Below are 26,025 nucleotides of genomic sequence, written 5' to 3' on the forward strand. Positions count from 1 at the left end.
CAACAGCCTCCAAGCCCTGAAGACCCTGCTCCAGTCCAACCTCCGACACCCCCTGCCCCCACCACATGGCCTGCCACACCACAGCCCTGGCACTGCTTGTCCCGCTCTTACAACCTCAGTGCCCGGCTGCCACCTTCCTTCTCCCTCCTACCCTGTCTTCTCATCAGCCGGTCTCAACTCCAGAATCCCGCTCCCTGCCCCATGCTCCAGGCATCCTCTCCACATACCTGGGCTGGTCTTACGCATGTTCTGCATGTGTGTCTGTCTGTCTGCTGCCCCTGGAAGAAATGGGGACTGTGTGTTGTCTTGCAGTATGACCGCACTGCCTGCCACATAGTAGGTGTTCAGGAAACATTCAGGCGAGTGGGTGAGTGAAGGATGGTTCTTCAGGGCATGAGCCCAACCAGACCTTAGGCATCTTCATCTGTGACCTGTCTGTGGGCCTCCCTTTATACAGAGCATTTTATACAAACGGAGGTAGTGTTTTCTCCAAGCCCTGGTGGCTTTCAAGGCCTCGTGAAGTGTGGGTAGGAGTGAGGATCGGGCCAATGCTCCCCCCCACCCCCGCCGACCCACCTTCTTCTCCAGTGGGGTGAGCAGCAGATGATGGGTCTGCAATTCTCCCAGCTTCTGGAGAAAATCCCTGGGCACTGCCAACCCCCAGGCGGAGCAGATGGCAGCTCCCCCTGGAGTGGAGTGGAGCCTCATGGAACAGATACGTTCTCATTCTAACCCCACACCTCGTGAATGTGACCTTATTTAGAAGAGCAGACTCTGCAGACGTGATGATATGGAAGATTGCAAGATGAGACCATCCCGGATTCCCAGCTTGGGCCCTGATCCAATGGCCGGTGTCTTTACAAGGAGAGGAGAGACACAGGCATGCAGGGAAAATGCTGTGTGAAGACAGAGGCAGAGGCTGGGCGGTGTGGCCATGAGCCAGGGAACACCTGCAGCACCACAAGCTGCAGGAGGCAGGAAAGATCCTACCCCGGGGCCTCCAGAAGGCCTATGCCCTGAGACTAGGAGACATCAAATGCCTAGAGTTTCAAACTCTGCGCTGGCGGAGATGTGTCACTGCGGCCCCAGGACACCCGGGTGCAGAGGAAAGCTGGTCCGTTCTGTGCAGCACGCAGGAAGGGGCAAGGCCACCAGTCTCTGGGGTGGGAGGCTGCCTCTGGAACGTCTAGGATGGGAATGAGGGTTCTTGGGAGGCAGGGGCATCTAGGAATTGTGGCGGATGTTTCTGGTTGTCACAATGAGTGACACTCGTGGCGTGGGGCCAGCACACTACCTGCCCTGTGGTGTACGGGACAGACGTGCTCACCCACGGCCAGCCCTCCGTTCCATGCGACTCCGAACATCCTTCTGCTCACTCCTGCTATAAATGCGCTGAGCCCAGAGCGGCTCCTTCTGTTCCACGTACAGACCCAGAGTATTTTTTGCATGGTTTTAATAAGCACCAAAGTTTCCAAGAACACAACCACCACGTACGTGGAAAGAAGGCTGTGTTATTTTCGTACTGAACGTTGCCGGGAGGTGTTCACCATTTTCAGAAAGTCACCTGCCCCCCAGGCTCAGATGACACACCTGTCTCAGGTTGAGTTGTGCTCAGGCTCCTGCTGACGTCACACGGGGGCGAGGGGGTGAGCCTGTAGTGAGGACGTGCACAGACCTGCATTTATCGTACATTACTTCACATTGCACCTCCTCTCAGGTCCACTCATACGAGTCAGGAGGACATCATACGGTCAGTTATTATTTCTCCGAAAAGGTGCACTTGAAGTGAGTAAAAGGGGATTTGCCAATATGCTTTGTAAACCCAGGTCCTGGGTCTGGAAGGGCAGGTTGCTGGCTGGAGAGAGCTAGCCTTTCTTCCTGCCCCACTGCCTAGACGATGGTGATTCTCTCCTGGCACAGGTGGGAACAGGGATGGGGACCCAGACATGGTTCCCAGAGGCTCTGCCTCTGGCCTGAGCCACCAGCCTCTTTGTTCAGCACGTGAAACCACACAGTGGAGGCGTCCAGCTCATCCCTCCACCTGGCATGGGCTCTGCTGATGGAGGGGCCTCCCTGGAGCTTCTAGAAATTTCCTTCATCACCATGCCTCACATATGGGCCAAGGACTTCCCAGTGAATACGGCCATCAGCTCCCTGTGGGATTCAGGTCCCACTCAGGATGTCCGATGCTTCAGGCAGCAGGGGTGTGTGGTGAAGAGGGACCCTCAGCATCATAGAAAGGGCCCCAACCCACCTCCCTCCAACTCACACGAGAGGCTGAACTTCCCTGAACATCAGCCCCACAGCCTTCTGAGGGCAGTTTTGGGAACACTAAGAGTGAGGCACAGCTTTGGTAACAAGCCACTTAAAGGGACGTGTGCAAAGGACAGTGTGCAGAGACACCAACTGGCCCCTGACGAAGGACATGCTGATGGGTCCTCCAGCATGCAGCCCTCTCCTAGGCAGGGACGCTGGACATAGTGCTCCCACAAGCCACATGTGGGAGCTGCCAACACTGTGGGGTATGGGGTTCTGCTGACAGTTTGTTTCCCGGATGGGTCTCTTTCCCTTTCATCTGGGACTGAGAAAGGTCATGAGGCAGCTAGGACAGCACTGGCCAGGCCCCTGCACGTCCTGACCCCAGCCCCGTTGGGGGATGCTGAAGGAGACAAGAGGCACGCTTCCCCAGCATAAGTGTCCTTCCGTCTGTGATGTTGTCACAGAGTGAGGGGACCTGCAAGTGCCCAGGGCCCCAACACTTGCTATGTGTGTCCAGCTTTCCATGTGGGTAAACTCAGCCACGTCTCAGAAGTACCCCTCGAGGTGGAAATCATTTCCCAGTCCGCTGCCCAAGAAGCCACTTGTCCCTGAGGTCATGGGGCATAGCAAGGGCCATGGACGGCAGGCAGCCCAGGCCCAGGTCATGCCTGGGTCAAGGCAGGGGCTCCCCCTATCAGCACCAGCTTCACTGCCCTCACGTCCCACCCTTGGTCCACTCAGCAGACACTTCCACCTCTGCTCCTGAGAGAGACTGGGCATTCCTGCTGCTGATGGAAAGTTCTGGAAGAGATACTTAATCCTCTGGCATTGTTGATCTTCATCTCTTTGCAACAGACTCCCAGGCAGAGATTCACTGGACCACAGTGAAAACCAAGACGGGAGGCCTTGTATGCCCGTCGGACCATACGGCATGTCCAACAGGCGTGTGCCTGTGATCTTGGCTGAGCTTCCAGGACCAGGCAGTGACCTCTGGGGCACACTGATACTTCACCTGGAACCCACCTGCTGCAGAGGTGAGGGCTATGCTCTTCTAGCAAGTACATGCACGTGGGGCCCTTTCAAGCTGGACACCAGCTCCGCCAGGCTTCTCCTGGATGGGGGTGGGTGACTTCTGCTCAGGGACAGGTGACTTCTCACCTCAACTGACAGCTGGGAAATCCCGGCCACAGCTGCCCGCCCCCACCAACCCCAGAGCTTGCTGTGCATGGGAACTACTGGGCTGAGTGCCTGGAGTGACCCCGGACCGGAAGAGGGGAGGGCCAACGCTCACCAGCCTTCTCCTTTCACTGATGATGAAAGGGGCAGGGCAGGCCACTGTCCTGGCTATGGGCAGAAGCAACACAGAGCCACGAGCGTGCTGATGGACCTTCAGAGCTGGAGGAGAGGCCTCAGGGATTCTTCCTCCAGTGTCTTTCTAGATGTGAGGAGACTGAGTCCCAGGCCTCCTGCTCTGTTGCCTCTACCATGCAGGCCTCCAGGCTCTAGTCTCCGAGTGCTCCGTGTGCTCTGCCCACCCCGATGCTCTGCTCATGCATACCCTCCCCGTCGGTCAGGACCAGCCTCACACCCTCTCCAGGAAGCGCGGCAGGGCCCTTCCCACCTGAACTGGCCCCCTCCTTCTTTACTGGGTTTTCAGGATTGCTATATGATTGCCCAAGCTGGGGCTTTCTGACATTTCCGCTCCCGTCCTTAACTGTCACTATTCTCTTAGGCAGGCTTGTGTCCTTTCCTGTCTGACTTTCCCAAATAGATTTTAAACTCCTTGAAAAGACAGCAAGGGCCCAGGTTTTCATACCCTTTCACGCCTCCCCCACCCTGAAGTGCGGTATTTCATATCAACCAAGCGCGGAGCTGACAGTTCCCTGCAAGACAGATCAGAAGCTGGAAATTCCAAAACCAGTCCTCTTCACATCGTCAAATAATTCTAAAAATAATGTTCTGTCTAATATTTAATCTCTACGCTTAGAATCATTCCCCTGTGAATGCATGAAAACCATAAATTCAATCCACCGTATATCAAACGGGTCTGTTACCCATCCAGTGTTTAGTGAAGCACTAGATGTCAGGAAGGCACATTCTGCAGGGGTGGGGGGCAATCCCCCAATACCTGCATTGCCAACAACCCTGCCTACAGCCCTTTGAGGAGACTGGTGCCCGGATTGAGGCGGTGTGAGCTCAGGTCCCTTCCCACAGTCCTGAGGGCTGGGCAAAGGGAAACAGAGAAAGGCTGCCAGGACAGGCACCACAATCCCACAAGAACTCAAGAACCTTCCTGATGCCTAACTTGCTCTTGGGAGGAGAAGGAGGTTCTGGCGGAAACCAAACAAGCATAAGAAGTGCTAGATGCAATAAGCTGGTGAGACAGTCATCTCCAGAAGAGGTTGAGGCTGGCTCTAATGAGTTGGAGCTCATTTATCCATTTGGTGTGAACACAGCTTTGCTCAGCAAAAACAGAGGAGCGCTCTGGGAGGTTGGACGGGTGCAGAGAGCTGTCGGCTGACACGCACAATCCCACCCGTGCCACGACAGGTCACCACGCAAAACCAGGCACATCCACTCCACAGTCCCAGTTAAGACCCTTTAAAGCCCAGGCTCACCGGCTACTGAGTGCAGGATGTTTAGCGAGCTCTGAACACTCATTTGTTCATGGTTGCTCTTAGCCCAATTAAGCTGCTCAAAACTTTTGAAGTTCATGAGTCATTTGCTTCAAATATCTTTAAATTAAGGAAGGATTCACTTTCCTGGTAGCAAACACCCAGCAAGTTAATTAAAAGGGGCTCAGCATTTAAACCACCATCACAGCTTTAAACAGAAGGAAAAGAGCCCGTCTCTCCCTGTCGCAGCTGCTCCTAACTCCCTTCCACTTTTACCCCAGCATTTAGAAAATATTTCCCAACGTGAGACTTGCTCCGAGAGGTTGCTCTGCTGTTTAGGTCAGCTGACTATCGGTGTGAGAGAGGATGTCACCGGCCTGTCCTCTTGCTTACAGTGGGACACACATAAAGGACACTGAAGGCCCCCTGGTGACAAGGACAAAGCAACTTGGAAATCATCCCTGGAAACGCATGAGTGAATCCCAATGTAAAAATTACCAGGCAGGACTAGGATGACATCCGAGCCATCTTTTCCTTGAGCTGCTGGGTGTCATGAATACATGATTAATCCAAATGGGAACAAACCTTGAATGACACTGGAGACCTTTCAGGGCTTCTTAGCCCCTCTTGGGTGGCATGCCTTCTAGAGCTATGAATGTGGACGATTGAGGGAAGCAACAGATGTATGTGAGCAGGCTGGGGAATCTCAAGGTCCAGGTGCCAGCAGGAAGGTCTAAGAACATCAGGTCGCAGAAATCTTTACTGAGCACTAGCTGTATGCCTAGCACCCACAGCCTAGGAGATCCGCAGTGGGCAAATGCAATAACCAAAATCAGCTGGCTTGAATTCCCCACAGCTCCCTTTACGAGTTTTAAGATTAAAGCCCAGGAAATGACTTTGTGGTTTTCTCCCAGGAGACTTTGTGATTCCAGACTCAGAACATGACCAGCAAGAGAGCTGTCACAGGAAGATGGTGCTTCGCAGTGGGGAGTCCTCGTCTCTCGACCTCAAGTGAACTTCTGCCCCATCTGACACTCACCCTCTGCCAGCACCATGCAAGGCTGGAGCTCAATGCCTCAGTGAACCTCAGCCAGGTGATTTTCCATCCCAAGCAGTTCGTACCTAGTGCCATCTATACCTCCACAAAGAGCACCAAGGTCAGGGACGAGGATGCGGGACTCCATCAAGTCATCTCATCAAATGACCTCATCAGTGGAGCAGTAAATGTAGCAGCAAGTTAGTGGTAGCAAATCATCACAAGGATAAGAATCATTATTATCATCACTATCACCATTATCACCATCACCATCATCACCACCACCACCACCACCACCACCACCATCATCATCATCATCATGAGCCTCAGCACCATCACCACCATCACCACCACCATCATCACCAGAAGCCTCATCACCATCTTCATCATCACATCACTATCATCATTACCAATATCACCACCATCACCATCATCACCATCATCATCACTATCATCATCACCACCATCATCACCACCACCATCATTACCATCACCAACATCATCACATCATCATCATCAACATCATCACCATCTTAACAAGGCAGGAAGCCACAAATGGTGGAGAGGATGCGGAGAATAGGGAATCCTCTTACACTGTTGGTGGGAATGTGAACTGGTGCAGCCACTCTAAAAATAGACCTGCCCTACAACCCAGCAATTGCACTGCTGGAGATTTACCCCAAAGATACAGATGCAGTGAAACGCCGGGACACCTGCACCCCGATGTTTCTAGCAGCAATGTCTACAATAGTCAAACTGTGGAAGAAGCCTCGGTATCCATCGAAAGATGAATGGATAAAGAAGATGTGGTTTATGTATACAATGGAATATTACTCAGCCATTAGAAATGAAAAATACAAAAAAACAAAAACAAAAACAAAAACAAAATAAACGACAAATACCCACCATTTGCTTAGACGTGGATGGAACTGGAGGGTGTTATGCTGAGTGAAGTAAGTCAATCGGAGAAGGACAAACATTCTATGTTCTCATTCATTTGGGGAATATAAATAATAGTGAAAGGGAATAGAAGGGAAGGGAGAAGAAATGTGTGGGAAATAGCAGAAAGGGAGACAGAACATAAAGACTCCTAACTCTGGGAAACGAACTAGGGGTGGTGGAAGGGGAGGAGGGCGGGGGGTGGGGGTGAATGGGTGACGGGCACTGAGGGGGGCACTTGATGGGATGAGCACTGGATGTTATTCTGTATGTTGGTAAATTGAACACCAATAAAAATAAATTTATTATAAAAAAAACCATCATCACCATCATCATCACAATCATCACCAATCTCATCACCATCATCATCACCAACATCATCACCACTGCCATCATCACTACCATGTTAACAGCAGCAAACATGTAATGAACAGCTGTTATGTGCCAGGCACTGACTACCAGGCATATACTATCTCACTTTATCTTTGCAACATTGTAAGATTGTTAATACTGTAACTCCCACTGAGGTACAGAACAGATAACCAGGTTGTCAAGTCCACACAGCTAATACAAGATAAAGCCAGGAATTTGAAGGCAGACCCTCTTAGCCACTACACTAAAACTAGAAGAGACTTCCCAATCACTCACTTACAGGGAGGTCACTGGGAGAGGGACCATTTGATGATTCCAGTAGCTATTCCACGCAGTATTAGCTCCTGAGGGATTTCAGAGTGCCCCAAATCTCTAGCCATCTACTTTTCTATCCCACTGATATCTGTGTTCTGAACAGATGGGCAAACATAACTTTTCCTTTCCAAATACCTCTCTACAGAAGCAAAAATAAAAACTCACAACTCCCCAAATCTGATTCCAGAGACATCTCTTTGGACAACAGAGCTGACTTAACAAATTCTTCCTATCACTTTCCAAAACCTTAACTCTATCCTTTGGAGTATCCTCAGCAGTGAGTGGGCAGAGCTGGGTGTGTCTCAGATGAGAAGACTTCCATGTCCCTGGTGGCTTGTTGGCCCCTGACACCTGCAAACTTCTCCTTGGAGTCATTCTTGCTGGGTACAGAAGCACCTGGGCATGTGCTTGGTGTTGTTCTGCTGAATCCTCATGACCATCATTTGGAAGAGATATTTCTAAGCTTTATTTTTATTTTATTTTATTTTTTTGGTGAAGAAGATGAAGTCAAGAGAGAAGAGAACTTCCCCAGCGTCACACAGCTACCTGCAGGAGAGCCCAATGCACAGGCGGTCTGTGGCCTGCAAGTACATAGGGCATGCACAGCCTCCTAGACCACAGCTCTGGGATCTCCAAGGCTACTCTTACGGCCTTAACTCTGTTTGAGAAGAGTGAGCAGCAGTCATGCTCCATGAAGAGTTGGGAGCCCCAGTCTATGTGTGGTGACTGCCAGGACAAGCAGGGACTTGGCTTCGTGGGGCTTCCGCCAGGGCTCTCAGTGCCCGGGCTTGGGCCACTTATGTGGGATCTGCTGGGCTGTGATGCACCGAATTAGAGGCGTCAGCTCAGCACTTCCTGTCTTGCTTTGCCTTGGCCTGGATGCTGAAGGCTGCTGGCGTCCTTTCTCAGCATCCAGCATCACTTCCCAGAATTAACATTTCTCTGCACTAAAAGCAAACACACATATTTCCCCCCACCCTTTAAATTTGTTTTGCTAAACAAATTAATCTAGCACCAGATTATATTATGAAGAACCATAAATCTTTTCCAAGATAAGCATCTGTCGAGTTGGATTAGCAACATCCAATGTACTGTGAATTAATTTGCTAAGCCTTCTAATGCTGTCCCGAGCATTTAACTTTAGTAATAACAAATGTAATTTGGAATAAATGGGAACTTGTTTTCTCATCCGTGCCTATATAGTAAGTGACGTATGTAGAGGGGATGACAGGAAATGAACACAGCACTGTATTCTATTATAATGATGGCTTGCGAGCTTATTGAGGTAAAAACAAATGCTTTTGTAAACAGCTTTCAGGCATCTGGCACAGACAGGATGAGCTGCAGGCTGTGCGTCCATAGGTTCGGGACAAAGGCCACCCGGAAGATGGCCTGCAACCCCCTGCAGACCTCCTCCCTCTGTGCTCCAAGCTCACAGCCTCCAGCCCTGGGCCTGGCCCCTGGCTTTGAGATGGAGTTGGGTTTGCTTTCATAGATACGTTGCTCTCTAGGGAAGAATTGCTCATAATAAAAACTGCAGTTCTCTTGTCCAGGTAAAGGAAGGAAGTAGGTCATCGAACAAAAGCCACCCACTCTGTGAAAACCTATCCAACTCCTGACTATGGCCAGACGCAGAGTCCAGTGCTGATGAGGCCTGTAGGAAAACCGGAGCACCAATGCTGCCGACAGGCCCTGGGGAGCAATTGTCTTCTTTCTCCCAGGTCCCAAAGAGGGTCTTCCCGGGACCAAGGAGCCCTGAACCCTTAGGATGTGGAGAAGCAAACAGACAGGGGACGGAGGAGGCCACACGGCACCACCACCCCTTCGTGCTGATATCCAGCAATTTGCATCCCATTTTAAGAGCTAGCAAGTGGGCAGCCCGGGTGGCTCAGCGGTTTAGCGCCGCCTTCAGTCCAGGGCATGATCCTGGAGACCAGGGATCAAGTCCCACGTCGGGCTCCCGGCATGGAACCTGCTTCTCCCTCTGCCTGTGTCTCTGCCTCTCTCTCTGCATCTCCCATGAATAAATAAATAAAATCTTAAAAAAAAAAAAAAAGAGCTAGCAAGTATTGCCGCTTGTCTGGGATGTGCGAGCACAGGCTCGACCTGTGAACATCCTGGTCCTGGTGGGGAGTGAGGTGGGGGCCTGTTCACAGTGGCACAGGGAGCCAGAGGCAGGCTGGAACACAGGGGTCCTGGGCTCTGCATCTCCCTTAGCCAGCCGTGGGGCTGGGGATGTGGCTGTGGCTACCCCTGACGGGACAAGCTATGGCCTGGCAGATATTCAAGGGCTATTCCTTCTGAAGCAACTGGAAGAGGAGGTAGAGGAGAAGAAAGAAAAACAAGAACTACATTGCAGTGGCTACTTCGAGGCCAGGAAATGCTAACTGTCCTATGCACCTAGAATAACAGGGGGAGGAACCAGAGCCATTTGTCCTGACCCCTGTCCTCCAAACACCTGTGACACCATCTCCAGAGAATACACTCCCCAACCTGAGTCGGTGTGGAGAACCTCAGCGAAACCACAGGAAGTTCTTCCTTATACCTGACTTCAATCTCTTCTGCTGCTTAAAGGGATCCCTAATCTGGCAGTCACTCCTCCACAGGGCCACACCCTTGCACGTTTCCGGAGACTCCACATGGGCCCTAATTACACCAGCAGCTGTGGCCATATCTTACTCCCAGGCCATATCTTACTCCCAGAAGTCAAGGCGCTGCCATTCGGGAAGATGCGGCCCTGTGCGTGGTGGGGTGCAGATGCCCGTGACACTGGCAAGGCAGCCACCACGTCCCCTTCTAGGCCACCACTAAAGAGAGACCCTGTCCCATCTCCCTTCTACTAGCCACACGCCGGCTGGAGCATGACTGGAGCACAACCCACCTTTGCCAGGACACACAAGTCCCTGGATGCACATCCCCCCTCCGTCCCCAAGGCTGCCACCCAACTGTCCACACTTTTAGTTTCTGCCACCGAGAAAAAAAAACGCGTCCCGGGGCACGGCTCGGCATCCTTCGTGAGCCACACCCCCACGTCCTCCCACCCCAACCGAACCCCAACCAGAAAAGAGGCGGTTGTACCTGAGGTCTCCCCCAGGATCCGCGGGGGCTTGACGTCTTCACCATCGTCTCTGCTGGGACTGGTGGAAGGCTCCGTTGTGCTAACCCCAACCGGGATCCTATTCCTGGGGCCCAGGGGCTCCGTGACCCCCTTAGTCTGCAGCGTCGTGGAGGTGGCCACGGTGGCTGTGGTGGTGGTGGTGGCGGTGGCCACAGTTGTCTTCCGTGTCTGTGAGACGGAGGCCGTGGTGGGGCCGTAAAGCCCCGGAAACGTGTTGGACTCCGGGGCCTCCTCCTCCCCCGTGGGCCCCCAGGCGATGAACTCCGTCTCCGTGGTGGGCCTGCTGCCCCGGAAGTCAAAGGTGTTGAAGGCGGCCCCCTGCAGGTGCCTCTTTCCCCGCCGCAGGAGGGCCTGCTGGTCCGTGGCTGCCCCGCCGGCCGCCGCGGGGGTCGGGGACGAGGAGGAGGAGCCGAGGGAAGGGCTGGATTTGGCGGCGGCCGGGGGCTTGGCGAGCCCCCCTCGGGGCACCAGGGCGGCCACCTGGTCCCTGGGTCTGTGCGCCCGCTTAGCGCGCGGGCTGGGCATCTGCCCGTGGCTGCGCTCCACGCGCGCCGGGCGCGGGCTCCACACGGGCACGGGGATGCGCGCCGCCTGTCCGCTCTTCAGACTCCACAGCCGGGGCGGCCGCTGCGGTGGCCGGGGCAGGAGCCGGAAGTCGGGGCCCGGGCCCAGGGACTCGCACGACGGCAGATCCATGGCGAGCTGAAACATGGCTATAAGTATCCAAGCATGGCTTCCTAGGGAGCAGCCCGGCCAGCGGATGGACATGGAGCTGCGTGGAAAAGAGAGAGCAGCGTCAGGGGGTGGCGCGGGGGCGCAGCTGCCTGTCCCTCCACCCCCGCCGGGGCACCGGAGCGCTCTTCTGCCGTCGAGCGCTGATCCTAACTTCAAAAGGGAAACCGAAACCCTCCATTAGCCGACCGCTCGGCCCCGTTCGAGTGCCACTTCGTCAGCATCTCAGAAGCACCGTCCCCATGCACCTGCTCCCAGGAGCCGGCTCCCCCGCCTGCACGGCCCATCTCGCCCCGGGAGTGTGCAACGCACGCGGCTGACGTGACCCGGGAGGGAAACTGAGTCTCAAAACCCCCAACTCGGCCGACAGGACGATCTCAAACACCTTCTGTGACCCGCTCAGCTTCTGGCCTGAGTAAAACGGAGAAGTGGTGAGGATGTATGGTGAGAGGATGGCAGAGCTGGGAGCTCGGTCCATCCCCTGGGTCCAGGGCTGGGCTCTTTCTTCTGTGTCACAGAAGTGACCGGCCCGAGGCGGCTGTCTCTGAGCACACAGCCTCCCCTCCCCGAGGCCCGGAGGGGCGGGGGTTCCACTCTCTGTGGGGCTGAGCCCGCTGGACTCCACAGGGGGCACGAAGGCCAGGCATCTGCCAAGCCCCTGCCCCATGGTGTGGTCCATAAACCCCACTACCCCGTCCTCAGGCAAATGTGCAGGCTGCGGTCTTGGATGCTGTACGCTAGGAAAGCTTCTTATTTTTGGCCTCCTCTGGATTTTGTTCAGGAAAATGAGATCTGCTGTGGATAAGCTGGAAGTTTATCGATGCGCCAACTCTGCCCAAGTGCTGTTCTGTTGACATTTCGGCTTTCCCTATTTATCTTCAGCGCAGGTGCCCTCTGAAACCGCATCCCCCACCTCCTCAGCTCCAGGCAGGGCGGGAGGAAGGGCAAACCCCACAAGACCCGGGAGAGTGGCGGGGGCTGCAGGGAGGATGAGGCCAGGTGGGTGCACGGAGCGTCACGTGAGCATCCAGAGCATAGCAGCCAGCCACGTGGAGGGCTGGGGGCCCCGGGCCCACGCTCCCTCTCCCACCAGCTTAGGTAAGTGAGGACCAGGCACAGGCGCCATTCAAAGTCGGTACTTGTCACCGGCGTCACGTCTGAAAATTGACACGGATCCAGGACGTTAGTGACTACAGTGGGCGGGGGCGGGCGAGGGCGTTCGGTGTGCTGAGCCGCCAGCCTGAAAAGCTGCTCAAGACCAGCCCTGTAGAAAAAAAGGCTTGGCAGTTTTTCTTTATGAGGTTTCGCGTGACTTTAAAAGGGAATAAATCAGTGAGTGAGCAGTGTGTGGTGTGAGTCATGTGTGCATGTGTGCACGGGAGTGTGTCTCAGGACGGCGTGTCAGCCTGTGTGACTGCTGCCGTGTGATAGTGCATCAGTGCCTGTGAAAGACCAAAGTACAAGTGTGTAAATGTGTGAGTGTGTAAGAGCAGAAGTCTGTGGGGGCTGTGTGCCTGTATGTCATATGTACATGTGTGTGTCTGTGCAGGTGTGGCCGAGTGTGGAGTCTGCATGTCTAGTAAGTGTGTGTGTGTCAATGAGTGTGCAAGAGTGTGAGTCCATGGGGGGGTGTCTGTGTGCCTGTCTGTAATATATGCATGTGTGTATCTGTGCGGGTGCAACCAAGTATGGGGTCTACATGTTGGTGCACACACGTGAGTGTGTCAGTGTGCAAAAGTGTGAGCCTGGGGGGGTGGTCTGTGTTCCTGCCTGTCATATATGCACAAGCGTGTGCATGTGCAGGTGTGAGTGAGCATGGGGTCTACATGTATGTCGGTGTTCCTGTGAGTGTGTCAATGGGTGTGCAAGACTGAGTTTATGGAGGATGGTCTGTGTGCCTGTCATATATGCACGTGTGTGTGCAGGTGTGGCTGAGCGTGAGGTCTGCCTGTTGGTGCTTGTGTGTGAGAGTGTGTCAGTGAGTGTGCAAGAGTGTGAGTCTATGTGCCTCCCTGTCATATATGCACATGTGTGTACATGCAGGTGTGGCTGAGTGTGGGGTCTGCATGTCGGTGCGTGTGTGAGTGTGTCTGCGTGTGAGCTCCCTCCTCATTCTGCACTGAGCCCCACGTGCCTGGGCCGCCTCTTCTCTGGTGGGTACTTAGGCACGTGCCATTCCCTGCCTGTCATCTGGATGTTGAAAGGAAGAAACTTGTATTAATGAACGCTAATTACCGAAAAGGACTAATCCCCAAATAAAAAGGGCCCAGTTTTTTAATCAGAATGAAAGTGCTTTGCTGCAGAAATTAGGAATCGCTCATTATGCTAATGCCTCTGCACTGAGTTTCTGCCGGTGTGCAATTTCTCTGCACAGCCAACCAAGCCCCGTGCAGGGACCCAGGCCACTGTCACCACACACAGAAATTTAGGTCAGTGTGAAACATCCCCATGCACATGGTAAGCACAGCTCCAGGGCGACCACAGGTGGCTCAGTGAGGATGGATGATTTAGACCCTCTGGTTCTCTCGCCACTCTGCACATTTGGATGGGAGTCCAGCTCCCAGGGAACTAACACTCCTTCAAACAAGAGAGATGCCTCAGTCCAGAAGGCCCCACCAAGGCCCACCAGGCCCTATCAGGCCCCGCCAGTTATCACTAGGCCCCACCAGCTACCACCAGGCCCCACCAGGTCCCACCAGGTCCTACCAAGCACCACCAAGTCCCACCAGGCACCACCAGATCCCACCAGGCCCTACCAGCTATCATCAGGGACCACCAACTACCACTAGAACCCACTAGAACCACCAGGCATCACCAGGTCCCACCAGGTCCCACCAGACCTCACTAGGCTCCACCAGACCTCACCATGCCCCACCAGATCCCACCAGGTCCCACCAGGTCCCCCAGGTCCCACCAGACACCACCAGGCCCCATAAGGCTCCACCAGGTATTACTTGGCCCCACCAGGCCCCTCACACCCCACCAGGCCCTGCTTGGCCCCACCAGACAGGCTGAATGAAGAGCAGCCACAGGCGAACCTGTGTGCCGTCGGTACTTGGAGAAATATCGCCCCAGGAAATGAAACCCGCCGCACCTCAGCCTGTGCCTGCTTGCCTGCCCCAGCATAACTTCACACACAGGATATTTCTGTCATTTTTCACCAATCATGAGCTGTAATTGGTTACCATAGAAACCCCCTCATTTCCACACCGCCTGGCTGTTATGCAGAAAAACCAACCGATGGCAAGAGCAGGGAGAGCTTGCTTTGTTTCTCTTCGAGTCCGGCTTCTTCCTTCTTAAAGTGCTGGACTTGTCAGAGAGAGACTATTAGGAGGGCGGGTGGACGAGTGGGGACAGAGCCTCGTCCTCACTGTCAGCGTTGGGGACAGAGAGAGCCCCTCCCTAGGGAGGCCAGGTCTCTCTAGGGGAGCCGAAGGTCCCAAGCCCTCTGCTCTGTCACCAGAAGTGGCAGCCCATGTCAGTCTGGACCTTCATGCTCCAGAGATACACACAGGGCATCCTGGCATCAGGGGATACAGTCCCATGTGCAAGGACCCCATGGGGGGCAATGCGGGCCCTCTCTCTCCATCCTTCCAGCTGGCCCAGACCCGGCACCGCTCTGCCCTCTGACCCAGTCCAGCACACCCTAGGAAGGCGCTGGGGTGCTGTCTGCCACTCCCATGGTGGTGGAGGACCCCTCCCAGGTGTAGTAGTGAGGCCCTGAGGCTGCCAGCACCACCACTAGCCGTCAGACCTGCCATGGGACACACCAGGGAGGCCAGGCCACAGGGTAGACAGAGCGGATGCCAGCTCCCCCAAAGCTCAGGGGCATCCACACGCCCCTTGAGGACATGCCCCCTCATCACACCCAAGGGGACGGTCACAGCACAAAGACAGGTCCAAGTGTTGCCAAGGATGTGAGGAGATAGGGATGTAAAATGGTGTAGCTGCTACGCAAAACAGCTCAGCAGTTGCTCCAAGACATAGCTACCAGTTGCGCCAGCATTTCCACTCTTGGGAATAAACAAAAGTCCACACAAAAAGGTGTGCATGAATGTTCACGGCAGCAGTAGTCACAAGAGTGGAAAGTAGAAACAACCCAAGTGGCCCTCAAGTGGATGGACAAAGAAAACGTGATCTGTCCCTACAGGGGAACATTCTTTAGCCTCATAAAGGAAGCAAGCACCAACACATGCTTCAACATGGCTGGAGCTTGAACACATTACATGGTGTAAAAGAAGCCGATTATGTCAGGTTCCACATCCTTTGAGTGTCCACGCTTATGAAATGCCCAGAATTGGTGAATCCGTAGACAACTGCACAGTATGAAGGGGGGTGAACTTAGGGTATGAAGATTGTAGCTCAAGAAGGGGATGCATGCAAGGGTGGACCGGCCTGGGGTGGGTTGCAGGGTGTCTAGCTCCTGGCACAGGTGCGGGCACAGGCAGGTGGGAGGAGGGAAAGGGTACCCAGGCTGCAGCCAGCATCTGAGCTGCCAGCAAAGTGCAGAGAGGGTGCCCTAGAGACCTTTCAGGCTTGTGTGCAGTGCTCACGGGGGCTTGGGCTCGTCCGAGTGTCTGGCCCTTTGGCCCTCAGCCCGCGTGGGGCAGCATCCTGGCCCAGCTGTGAAGAGTGAGCACCCCCACCCTCACCCAGCCACGTCCACATAGGGGCTGCGGCACCATCCCCCTTATTTTCTGGTTCATGGCTTTCTTGCTTCTCCCCCTTTTAAATTTTTATTGAAATCTTTTTTCCCCCTAAGAACACTTCCCTATGATTCAGTGGATTGAGACTGAATTCGCTACCTTCTATTTTCTTCACAGAAGAAAACTGCGGTCAATTAGGGGAGAGAAAGACTTCTTTTCCACTTATGGTCACACGGTTCCCCAGGGGGCTCGCAGGGAAATGCTTCCTGCAAGCGGCTGGCTCCCACATGCGAGGGGCCCGGGCCAGTGAGACTCGGCAGGGCCAGGAGCTCCTGCGAGCCCTGGAATCTGGCCACGGGGATGACGGCACGGCCCCCTAGTCCCAGTGCCGCACCACCAAGGAACACCCCTGCCCCCACAGCGTCCGCTCTTGAGCTCATCATCAGCTGGCCTGGGACACAAGCCACAGTGTGCATAACTGTTGGATGGAGAAGCTGGTTCCCGATGGTTTGGGATGGTGACTTCCTTAGATGTGTCCCATCCCATCTCCTCAGGCTAGGAATCAGGTGAGTTTTGAAGAGTTACGAAGAGCGGGTGTCCCCCAAAGCCGTGTGCTGTGCTTAGTGACCTGCTTCCCAAAATTAGCACGAGAAAAGGGGAGGGAAGTCACTTTTCAGTGGAGACACCTGGCAAGCAGGACCTTGGCCAGTGTCAAGGTCACATCCGTGGTGGTGAGTCATGTTGACAGCAGGCGCTCCTGACGTGACGTGACAGGGAGGACATGGCACCTCCTCCCGAAACCCGTCACCCAGTCTCACCACGAGAAAACCGCCAGACAAGTGCGGATGGAGGCACATTCGGCAACATCCCTGACCAGTCCTCCTCGAAACTGCCAAGGTCATCAAGAACTAGGTGAGTCTGAGAAACTGTCAGCACCAAGACTGAGCCTCAGGAGACGTGACGCCTACGCGTCATGTGGTGCCCTGAGCGCAATCCTGGAAGACGAAAAGAAGTCAGAGAAAAACCGGGGAAATCCAGACGAAGTGAGGGATTTCACGAATGGTCACGAGCGGTGTTTTTCCCTAGTTAGGACAGACACACCGTGGTGATGTGAGATGTTAACCCGACAGCGGCCTGGGGGCGGAGAACGCAGGATTTCTATCTGCTTTTTTTTTCAAAAATGTTTTTAATTTCTGTATATGTAAAACTATTATGAAATAAAGAGTTTATGTGAGCAAACACACCCACAGAAGTGGGGGGGGGCGGATCAGGAGGCGTCAGGACAAGGGGGTCATGCTGAGGGGTGAAGGTGGACTCACCACGGGCTCCCCGGGGACCCTGGGTCCCGGGTGAAGGGACGTCCACCTGCAGGGATGGCCTGGGTGGGGGGCACCCACAAGGAACACAGCCTCATCACCGTGTCTCCTCCTGGTGGGACGTGTGCTTTCCATCAGGTAGAGAAACGTGGCTTTAGGTGAAAGGGAAAACCCTGGTGTCTGGTGTGGAAGAGACCCAGTGACCCCTTGGTCCCCTGCCCCCCGTTGCTCCAACTTCTCTGGCACAAAGACCCACACAGAAGGGGCCAGCAGGCTGCCTCCTCTCTCCCCACCACACGCTCCGGAGGCTTTCACCCACGTCCCCGGCTGCCAACGGGACGTGTGGCGTCTCCTGCTAGATTTCAGGAGCAGAAACCGCTCCCCACTCGGGGCAGGACACCCCAGCCTTGGCCCAGGAAGGGAGCAGACACACATTCACACTGTCTTCTAGAAGGCAGTCGCTGGTCCCATTTTCCTAATGAGAGAGAAAGGGAGCCGTGACTCACCTGAATGATTCCCCAGCCTGTCGTCATTAGTGTCCTGTTAGAGCCACCCCTCGCTTGCTTTACCCTGTGACTTACTATGATTACAAGCATCCCTCTCTTTCAGGAGAGGTGCTCTGGTTGCCTATAGGCTTTCATCTTCGGTGGCCCCATGGATGTCAGGCACACACGTGATACTTGATCCACGGGGAAGGAGCCGTGTAGGAGCCATTCATTCGCGTGGGATAGAAACCTCCAGAATGACAAGAAGTTTTTGGCTACTTGCCTGCTGCAGGGCAAGGGGGCCTGGGGCGGGATTCTGGGGTCTCTTAGCACCCTCCCCTGCTGGAGTAGGTCCCAGCCCTGGGTCAGGTTCCTGGGGTGGCCCAGGGATGTGTGTCCTGCCCTCACAGGGGCAGCCAAGGGCTAGCACCCTGCAGAGAAGGTACTCGCAGGCAAGTGGCCTTCTCCGGGGATCATTACAGGGCAAGGGTGAGAGGACTCTGAGCATGTCCCAAATGTGTGTCCACTAGCTGCTCTACTGGTCTTTCCGCTGTACCCAAATCACAGGAAGTCCTGGCTGGAAGCAACAAAGACAGTCTCTGCTTCAGCCCACCCCAAAGTTGGGCATCTCAGCCCCCTCGTGCTTGGGAACCGAGCGGGTCTGCCCACCTCAGGAAAGTGTTTCGGGTCACGCTCGTGTGAGAAGCAGTGGACAGGCCAATGCAACGCCAGTTTCTTGACAAAGCCAGTTCTCTTGAAGTGTCTGTGGATGGGCGTTCTACGGGCACCATGCTACCGAACCCCTGTCCCATCCCAAACACTCCAAACACTCAGTACTCACATGATGACAGCACGAGACCCACCAATGAAGGGGCCTGCTCGGGGTCACAGAGAGCTGGCGTCAGACCCAGACCCCAAGTCTAGGACTCAGGGACGTAAGGTCCCAACAAGCCCAGACCTGTGGGACTAGAGACATGCTAAGAAAAGTAAAGGGAACAAAACCTTCGTGACCTGTGGCCTTTGGGAGCTCCACCTTCTTGGACCCTATTTGCATGGTGGCTCCGCCCAGAGGGGAGGTCTGGGGTGGGCCCTGGGCCCTGGCAGGTGCTACTCCACAACCCCTGCCAACCTCTGGCAGCAGCCAGGGCCTTGCAGTCCCAAGGAATTGCCTCACATGCTCCTGAAAATGATAACCCCTGGCACCTCTGCAGTGCCCTGTGGTTCATGAAATGCATTTTATGTGTCAGTGACGTTCCCCTGGGAGTGACTTTACCCCGGGGGGACATTCAGCAATGTCTGGAGATGTTTTTGGTTGCCAGCATCCAAGGGTGCTACTGGCATTTAGTGAGAGCCCTGGGATGCTAAGAACACCTTATAGGGGATAGGACAGCCCCCTGTGTCCATAGGGCCAAGGTCAAAAAGCCCTATTGCCATGTTCCATTTGTCACCCCCCCAGGGCCTGATGACAGGGGTATGAGCATCTTTATCCCAAGAGTAAAGAGGCTCAGAGATGACCCACCCACTCAGGCTCCAGAAGGAGCAGGAGATGGTGGAGACACAGGGGCTCAGAGCCTGCTGCCCGGCTTCCATCCTGGCACTGCAATATGCTGGCCGCGTGAGCTTGGGCAATTCACGCGACCTCCCTGTGCCTCAGTTTCCCCAAACCTCAGGTGTCCCAGGATCCCATGGTGAATCCTTTAGGCTTAGCTCCTCATGAGCACTCACAGGCATCGGCACAACCCCTCCACTTCCCCTGAGGCCATCAGGGATGCCAAGGGGCCCTCTGCCCTCCCCAGGAGCTCTGGAGCAGAGCGTCTGCAGGACTCGGAGGTACGGGGGATGTTCTCGACAGCCTTCGCAGGTGCCTGAAGGAGACTGAAGGATAGCAACGCGCTGGCGTTCTGGTTGCCTGGGCAACGTGCCCGCAAGCATTCCGGAGGAGTGAAGTGGTGACAAGCAGTGGGTGGGTAGCACCGTGGGTGGGAATGTTCTCTCCCCAGGAGTGGGGAGCAGGGCTTCTGCGAGTCTGATACACAGCCCTGCTGCTGCGGCCAGGTCCCCAGTGCCCTCCACTCTGCTGGGACAACAGGCAGGCCATCCAGGACTAGTATGTCCCCTCGGCTCAGCTCCTCTCCCTCCTACATCATGCCTGTGTCCTCTCTGGGCAGCACTTTGGATGTGGCCAGCACCTGCCCCAGCAGCTGGGCAGTCTCTCCAGGTACCCTGCGCCATACCTCCCATGCTTCCTCTGCAGGTGGGGACAAAGATCTAGACAGGCCCCCAGCCCAAGCTGGCCCATCCCAGGAGACACGTCATATCCCTCTGGGCAAAAGAACACACTTGGCAAAGCCACAGAGTAAGAGGAGCTGGACCAGAATCCCGCTGCCTGGTAACATGAATCCCCACACTGAAGTCAGTGCAGAATGAGGAAGCTCAGAAGGACCCTGGAAAGCCAAAGGCAGTTCTGCAAAGCCCAGCACATGTTCTCAGCCTGGGCCTCATGTGAGAATCACTTGGTTGGGGAGAGGGTTGTTACAAAAGGCTGAGACCCAGGCCCCACTGTGGCCCCACTAACCAGCCTCTTTGGGGGAGAAGTCCAGCTTCTGTCCTGTCTTCAGAAGCTCCCCTGGGCATCCAGGACTAAGAGCCCAGGGCACAGTCCATCCCCACCTGGACCCAGTTCAGTACAACTTTAACGAGACAGAGGATAGGGTGGTAGGGAAGCAGGGATGCTGGGGCATGCCTGGTACTGGGTGACCCCTCAGAACAGGGCTCTGGGCAGAGCACAGGCACACAGCGGTCCCTTCCCCCATGTCACATCTCCTTCAGGAACTGGCTCATGGGCAAGTTCTCATGCAATCCTGCAAAAAGACCCAGTGCACAAACACACACTTACAGAAATCTAGACTAAAGAGAGAGGAGCTCAGGGAGAGAGGATGGCACCGCGCACTGAACCATAGCCCACGCGGGCTGAGCAGCGGCTCCACACCGGGCACGGGGCTCAGAGCCCTGCACGGCTGGCTCCGGGAACCCTGGGGGAAGGGCTGTTACTCTCATCTTTCACAAGAAAGAGAAGCACAAAAATAGCAGCTGTGTGTTCTCTGGAAAGAAGTCTCTCGACACAACGGAAAGCATGGAGGAGGCAGGCACAGAGCCGCGGGAGGGGTGCTGGCAGCACGCGCTCCTCCAAGGCTCCAGGTGTTGAACCGTCATCCCTCTTACACTGCGAAGTACGCATCCCAGTTGCTCACGCGCGGCTCCTGGGGATACACACTCACTGCCCGTGATCTCAGCCCTGACACGGGGACTCACAGGGACGAATGCCCGGCTTCCAAAGCACCCCCCGAAGGCCTTCTACCTTTTGGTTCTGTTGCCATCATGACATTGGCGTGTACAAGAATCACTGCATTCAACGTGTGTCGAAGCCACCCAAGGATGGTGGAAGACAGGGACAGAGTCGCTGCTTCTCAGAACAATAAAAGCAGACCCATCATGGGCTCCACGGGTTTCCCAGATTGGCGGAGCGGGGAGGACGGTGGCGGTGGCGGTGGCGGTGTGGAGGGCTTGGTGGGGACAGGAGAGCGAGCCGCCTGAGGGAAGCCCTGTGGCCAGGGCCACGGGGGCCGAAAGCCCAACTTCACAGCCAGCTTACCAACCACAGGGGCAGGGACCTGTCCAGATACCGTCTCCCAAGGTGGTCACGTGCTCATCTTGTTCAGGGGGATAGGATGATGACCAGAGCTCAGCAAAGCTCTTAGCAGAGGGCCTGGGACTGGCTGAGGCTGGGACCTGGGGCTGGGGGCGGGCAGATGACCTTGGAGGTCCTTCTGCATCTGTGATGTGCAGATTTCATACCTTCCACCGTCCAAGCAGACTCAGTGCACCTGCGGGAGCCCCGAGGTCCACAGCCCACCACACATACTTCACCATCCTCGGCCCTTTGCACCCAGGCATAAATGAGACTGAGGGAAACGGGCCCTGGCAGGCGATCAAGGGACTCATTCAGTGGCTGTTGCAGGGTGCAGGGCCTGTGGTGGGGAGGGGGCAGTCAGGGCTCCTCTGTGGCCCACCTGACGTCCCACCTTTGATCCACGATTAGGGAAAAAATGCAGTGGTAACTTGGAGATGAGCTGGACTTGCCAGAAGTGCATGAATCATCCATGCAAATCCCCCAATGTAGGTCACGGCTCCATCTCATCTCCAGCCACAGAAAGTCCCCATGTCCCCGTCAGGAGAGGCTGCAACAAGGAGAGAAGCCCTGCTCGCCCCACCCCGATGCCCTGCCTGTGCCCAACCTGCAGATGGGAGGCACCTAACACAAGTGGGTCTAACACAAGCCCCCACAAAGGGGCTGTAGGCGAGGCCATGGGAATGCTGCCCCAGGGAAGTGCCCACCCCGAGCATCGGCCACAGCCCCAGGACAGCCCACCCGGGCAGCTCCCACTTACCCACCCACGGCCCTAGAGACGCAGCCCCTCTCCCTGTCATCAATGAGATGTAAGTGGGCTTGCCTAGGGCCACCCCTGGTGCACGGCACCCTGGGCACCCTCTGCGGCTGCCTGCCCCATCTTGCCCCAGGCCTGGGTGCAGAGTGAGGCGAGGACAAGCTTCCAGACGGTTTCACAGTCACAGGGAGCTGGAAGGAGCTCTGCCTGACTCAGACATCTCTGCTGCAGCCACCATCAAAGGGTCCCCAGGCTCTGAACACAAACGGTGACAGGCACTCACGAGCTCTAGAGAGCAACACTGAGCAAGTGCGGGGCAGTGTCTCAGAAGAGCCTGCGTGTGAACCAAAGACCACATCCGGGGGGCTTCTGCTTCCCAGTCTTGCTGTGTCCTGTGGGGGACACAGGACTAATCCGATCCCTGAGCAGCACTCCTACATCCTTGTGGTGGCATATACCCCAACACACACACACAGACGCACAGACACACCAGACACACAGACATGCACACATTCACACACATGCTTGTACATGGATAAGCCAGGAATGCACACATACGTCCAGAGAGAGAGACACACACACATGCACTTGTACATGCAAACACATGCATACGTTCACACACAAAGTTGTTCGTGGATAAGCCAGGCACACGCACACACACCCTGACACACATGCGCACACACACTTGTGCACACACAAACACGTGCACACATTCACACACAAGCTTGTACACAGATAAGCCAGGGACACACACATTCACCCAGAGATACACATAACACATGCACGTACACACACAGACATGTGCACACATTCATACCCATGCTTGCACAAGAATAAGCCAGGCATGCACACATACGCTCAGAGACACACATAACACATACACTTATACATGCAGACACATGCACATACACACGTTCTTGTTCACAGATAAGCCAGGCATGCACACACACACCCAGAGACACACACACATTTGCACACACACAGACATGTGCTAACATTCACACACATGCTTGCACAAGGTTAAGCCAGGCACACACACCTACACCCAGAGACAGACACACCACACACATACACTTGCACATGCAGACACATGCACACTCACACACAAGGCACACACAGAAACATACACACACATGCACACACATTCCCATCCACCCCTTTCTGGTTCCCTCTCCTGCAGCGGAGCTGAGAAACCCCACTGTCCTGGCCACCTCCACCAGGCAAACGCCGTGTTGCCTGAGTCTCCCGCTGGAGTGTCCGGAGCTTGGCTGCAAACACGGCTTGGCACAAAGCTAATGTGACAGCCACCGCTGGCGTGGGGACAAAACACTGTCATTTGGGGAAATTCTTCCCAAAAGAACCCAGTGGAGCCAAGCCAGCTGGGTCAGAGCTTCCAGTTCTTCCTGACGAGGTCATCCCATCCTGACACTGTCCCAAGGAACAGGTGTCACAGGAGTTCTTGCTGGAATGTCTTGCTGGGGGCATGAGAGCTTTCCCAGGAAGGCCCAGGGCTTCTGGGCAGCTGTGACTTGAAAGGGGAAGAATGTCTCTGTTTTCTGGGAAGGCCAAGTCCCCAGTGCGGGGCTCTGATGGACCAAGGGCCAACCAGGCCTCTGTCCCTATCCCCATCCCAAAGCACGTGGCTTCAAGCTCTGGCTGGTGCTGTGCGAAGTCCCTGACCACCTGCCAGTTACTTCCAAGAGGGGCTCAGTTGCAGACACATGGCATCATCCTCTCATGAGAGGGTTTCAAATGATTCTCCGGAAAGTTCTCCACCTCGTGCCCCAGCATGGATGGCCGCAGGCTACTGACAAGTTCCTTGGAACCACAGTTCTCTCTTGTGGCATCAATAACAAGCAGGCCTGAGTCTGTATCTTCTCACATGCATGCATCTGAGCTCCGCACTCCAAAGAGAGTTTCCGTCACAGGCGGGGCAGGAATGGTCATTCCCGCTGTACAGACGGGGACACTGACAGGGATAAGTGGAGGGATATGGGGATATGAGGGGCAGAGCTAGGACCTAAGTCTGCTTGGTCTCCCTGTCACCCACACCACCCTCCACCATCTTGGGGGCTGCTCCCCGGCACAGAAATCAATGATCCTCAGTTGTCATTGAACATCATTCACCAGGAACACAAGACCCAACGCTGGTCCCTGGGTGCCAAGGTGAGAGCTCCGTGCCCCTCCCTGAGGACAACCCACACTGATTTTTATGGGAGTGGGGAGGACGAAGTGAAACTGCCACCTGTGGACCTGCTATGCACGAGCTGGGCCCTCAGGGAACACTGCCCTGGTGTGAAGAATACACCCCAACGCTGGAGCCCAGAGATGTCCTGTCGTCTGTCACAGTGGGACTCTGGGTAAGATCTTCTGGAAAGGGCCTGCTTCCACACTCCCCGGGGAGTCTGGAGCCCTCGGCTTGCCACCACACCCCGCTCTATGCACACTGTCAGGGTGACCTATGACCGCTGAGTTTCAAACTCAGTGGGCCTGACCCCTGGCAGTGCCGACAACACCTGCCCACTGCCTCTCACCACGGGCTGTCTTCTCTCGGGGTCTCTCAGGTCCCCGAGGCCCTGTTGTGGGCTGAGGTCTGTCCCTCCAAAATTTATATGTTGAAGTCCTAACCCCGGGACGTCAGAACGGGTCAGTACTTAGAGATCGGGTCTTTAAAAAGGTGATTAAGGGATCCCTGGGTGGCGCAGCGGTTTGGCGCCAGCCTTTGGCCCAGGGCGCGATCCTGGAGACCCGGGATCGAATCCCACGTCGGGCTCCCGGTGCATAGAGCTTGCTTCTCCCTCTGCCTATGTCTCTGCCTCTCTCTCTTTCTCTCTGTGTGACTATCATAAATAAATAAAAATTAAAAAAATAAAAATAAAAAGGTGATTAAGTTAAAATGAAGTCATTAGGGTGGATTGTAATCCAACGGGACTGCCGTTCCTATAAAAAGAGGTGATCCAGACACAGACATGCCTGGAGGGGCCACTCCATGAAGACACGAAGAGAAAACAGCCGTCTACACACCACAGAGAGAGGCTCAGAGGGAACCAGCCCTGCCAACACCTCGACCTCAGACTTCCAGCTTCCAGGACCGGGACAAACTAACTTCTGTTGGGTGGTGGGAGCCGGCCCATGCGGGCACCTTCCCTCCCCTGCTGCTTCTGCCTCAGTTCCCCCTGGGGGTGGTCGGGGCTGCCGTCCGCTCGCCATCCCCGCCCGGGCATGCGGGGGTCACTCGCAAACACGGTCCCACCTCCTAGGTCTGCAGTCGTCTGGCTGCCCCAGGCTAACCGCCCTCCGGGCCAGCCCTGCAGAACCCTACATGGCCTCTGAGAACCTCTGCTCACCGCACAACGGAGCCCCCATCAGCGCGCTCAGATGGCAGCATAGCCCGAAATCTAAAGCCAGCAGATCCCACCTTTCCCTCCTCGTCCTGAAAGCACACGTTCAGCAAGTCCCATCCATCCCTCCCTCCCATGCAGGGATTCTCAGCCTCTGCACTCGCACCTCTGGGTGGGATCTGTCTGCCTTGGGGGCTGTCCTGCGCACTGCCTCCACCCACAAGATGCTAACAGCTCCCTTCTCCCCCCAAGTGTGTCTAGACATTGGCACACCTCCCCCAGGAAGCGCCCTGCCCCTCCCTGGACACCCTCCAGCCCCCAACACCCCCCTCACCACCTCCAGGAAACCCCCTACTCTTCTCTGACTGCCCTCCACCTCCTATGGGGTTTCCTCTGATGCCCAGAG

The 26,025-nt window shown here is 55.4% G+C and overlaps 1 protein-coding gene across 4 annotated transcripts in view; it reads right to left on the bottom strand.

Moving 5' to 3' along the window:
- Nucleotides 1–26,025, bottom strand: part of AJAP1 (adherens junctions associated protein 1) — a 124,340-nt gene that overhangs the window by 56,223 nt on the left and 42,092 nt on the right. For 2 of the 4 annotated variants that reach the window (XM_072819931.1, XM_072819932.1), the window contains exons 1-2: nt 19,559–19,699; nt 10,615–11,426 (exon numbers count right to left, since the gene is read on the bottom strand). In XM_072819931.1, the coding sequence (XP_072676032.1) occupies nt 10,615–11,426; nt 19,559–19,596 (850 nt within the window). In that variant the 5' untranslated portion in view covers nt 19,597–19,699. Of the gene's footprint in view, nt 1–10,614; nt 11,427–19,558; nt 19,700–26,025 lie in introns of those variants that run through there. The other 2 variants (XM_072819934.1, XM_072819933.1) reach the window with 1 other exon arrangement.

This window comes from Canis lupus, chromosome 3, assembly GCF_048164855.1.
Source record: "Canis lupus baileyi chromosome 3, mCanLup2.hap1, whole genome shotgun sequence".
In the NCBI taxonomy this organism is placed as follows: Eukaryota; Metazoa; Chordata; class Mammalia; order Carnivora; family Canidae; genus Canis; species Canis lupus.